Genomic DNA, 2,281 nt, shown 5'->3' with positions numbered 1-2,281 from the left:
AGCTTGTCAATCTAAAGAAGAAATCATTGTAATAGATTTTACAGTGAGTATGACTTTCAAAATCACAAATAACAAGGATTAACTTTTAGTCATTCTTACTTACTTTACAATCATATTATTAAGACAACCTTTAATGTGTATATTTTATATTTTATGTAATAATATGTAATATTTCAATTATGTACCACACAAAGACCAAATTTTATAGTGCATTGCAAAAGAAAAGAATAAGTAGTAAAACAAACTTTTAAATTTTTGATTATCATTTTACAACTTTTTTCAGAGCACCTAAAACTTCCTTGTTTCTTAAACTATAAATAAAGGGGTTTAGCAGAGGAATTACTACTGTGTAGAACAGTGAATACATTTTGTCTTGTGTTTTACTTGGTCCAGACCCATGGCTCACATACATAAAGAGGAGAGTGCCATAGAACAAAGAGACAGAAAACAGGTGGGCACTGCAGGTGAAGAAGGCTTTCTTTCTGCCATTCTTAGACTTCATGTTCAGGACAGCAAATAGTACACGGGCATAAGAGACTATGATGGTCACAGAGGTGCTGATTTGTATGGAAGAAGCACAAATAAAAATGATCAATGTATTAAGTGATGGATCAGTGCAAGAGAGTGTATAGAGTGGCAAGATTTCACAGTAGAAATGGTCAATTATGTTGGACTTACAGAAAGTCAATCTAAATAATAGCCCTACATTAAGTCCACAGTTTACAAAACCAATTATGTATGACATACTTATTAACACAGTGCAGAGTCTTTTGGACATCACAACTGAATAATGCAGAGGGTTGCATATGGCTACATAGCGGTCATAGGCCATTGCTACGAGGAGAAAAATTTCGGTAGTTGCACTGATACAAAAAAAGTAATACTGGGCAAAACACTCACCCAGAGATATCATGACATTTTTATACAAAAATGTCATAAGCATTTTTGGAGTCACTGTGGTTGAAATACAACCATCAGCAAAGGCTAAATTTCCAAGGAAAATGTACATAGGAGTGTGAAGATGGGGGTCCTTCCAGATGAGAAAGATTAAGCCAAGGTTGCCCACCATGGTGGTAAGATAGGTAAAGAAAAACACCAGAAACAGGGGGACTTGCAGCTCTTGATGATCTGTTAGTCCTCTGAGGACAAACTCAGTCAGCAGGGTCCTGTTTCCTTCCATCACACCCACTCAGGCTGCTCACTGCAATGAGAGAGGAAACAAAGAAAATATGACCAACATTCAATAAGAATTCAATTGTACATGACAAAATCTCTTTAATAAACAAGAAAAGGGTGTACTGTTTCTGTTTTGGAAGCCTTCCTGAAATCAAAATAATTTCCTGCACAGTATTGATCTACAAGCATGCAATTATCAGAAAAGGCCATAGACATTGATTTCCCTGGTATGAAGCACAATGTCCTAAATCATTATAAATTACATATAATTTAATGTATATTAAGATTATCTTGAATTTAAATACATTTGTAATATATAAATTTTATACAATAATTAGAATGGTAAAAATTCAAAATATTCTTTATACTGAAATATTTGAAGGGCTGAAGCAATGGCTCAGTCGTTAAAGGCTAGGTTCACAACTAAAATATAAAATGCTTTAAAACAAGCTCAAATTGAAAGTCTCATTGTATGAAGTCTTGTTTACATAATGACATCCTCATTGTTACAATAAATTCTGCACATGGTGACACTCTCCAGTTTTCTCTCTCTCTTCTGATTTTTCCCTTCACCTTTCAAATGGTATCATTCTACTCTCTTTTCCTATATATCATTCAAGTATCCTTCTATATGATGAAAATGAGCTGTGCTTTTGGGAGTAGCGATATTTGTGTAGCTATCATTCTAAGACATAAACAGGTCAAGTAGTAAGTTGGTAATTTAAAATGTTTCTGCCCTTTTATGCTATTCATATATGCTATCTGAGTGTATATTTTTAAGAACAACCAGAAATATTAAAATTGTGGGTTTTTTCTCGCAAAATACATGTAAAGAAGCTTTCATTATTTCCTCATGGGATTAAATACAACAGAATAAAAATATTAATTTTTTAGATTGCAACAAAGAATCTGATACTCATATCTTAATCCACAATGTTAAAATCACTTTCATTTTAAATTAAAACCCACATACAACCAAGCATACACAACTTGTTTACATATTGATGATAGATATCATAAATGAAATATAAACATGTCTGTGTTGAAATTTGTCCCATTAATTAAGAATGTCTTTTAATATTTCAGTTCTCCATAATTTTAAAGA

At 32.6% G+C, this 2,281-nt stretch overlaps 1 protein-coding gene across 1 annotated transcript; it reads right to left on the bottom strand.

The window, feature by feature from the left end:
* Positions 1 to 262: 262 nt before the first annotated feature.
* Positions 263 to 1,183, bottom strand: LOC130871826 (olfactory receptor 5AC1-like). The gene has a single exon (XM_057765449.1). The coding sequence runs from the start codon at positions 1,178 to 1,180 to the stop codon at positions 263 to 265; it is 918 nt and encodes a 305-aa protein (XP_057621432.1). The 5' UTR covers positions 1,181 to 1,183.
* Between the last annotated feature and the right edge of the window lie 1,098 nt (positions 1,184 to 2,281).

The sequence above is a fragment of the Chionomys nivalis genome, chromosome 3 (genome assembly GCF_950005125.1).
Source record: "Chionomys nivalis chromosome 3, mChiNiv1.1, whole genome shotgun sequence".
NCBI lineage: Eukaryota > Metazoa > Chordata > Mammalia > Rodentia > Cricetidae > Chionomys > Chionomys nivalis.
The sequence above is the reverse complement of the archived record's forward strand: the minus strand, read 5'-3'. Positions and strand labels throughout refer to the sequence as shown.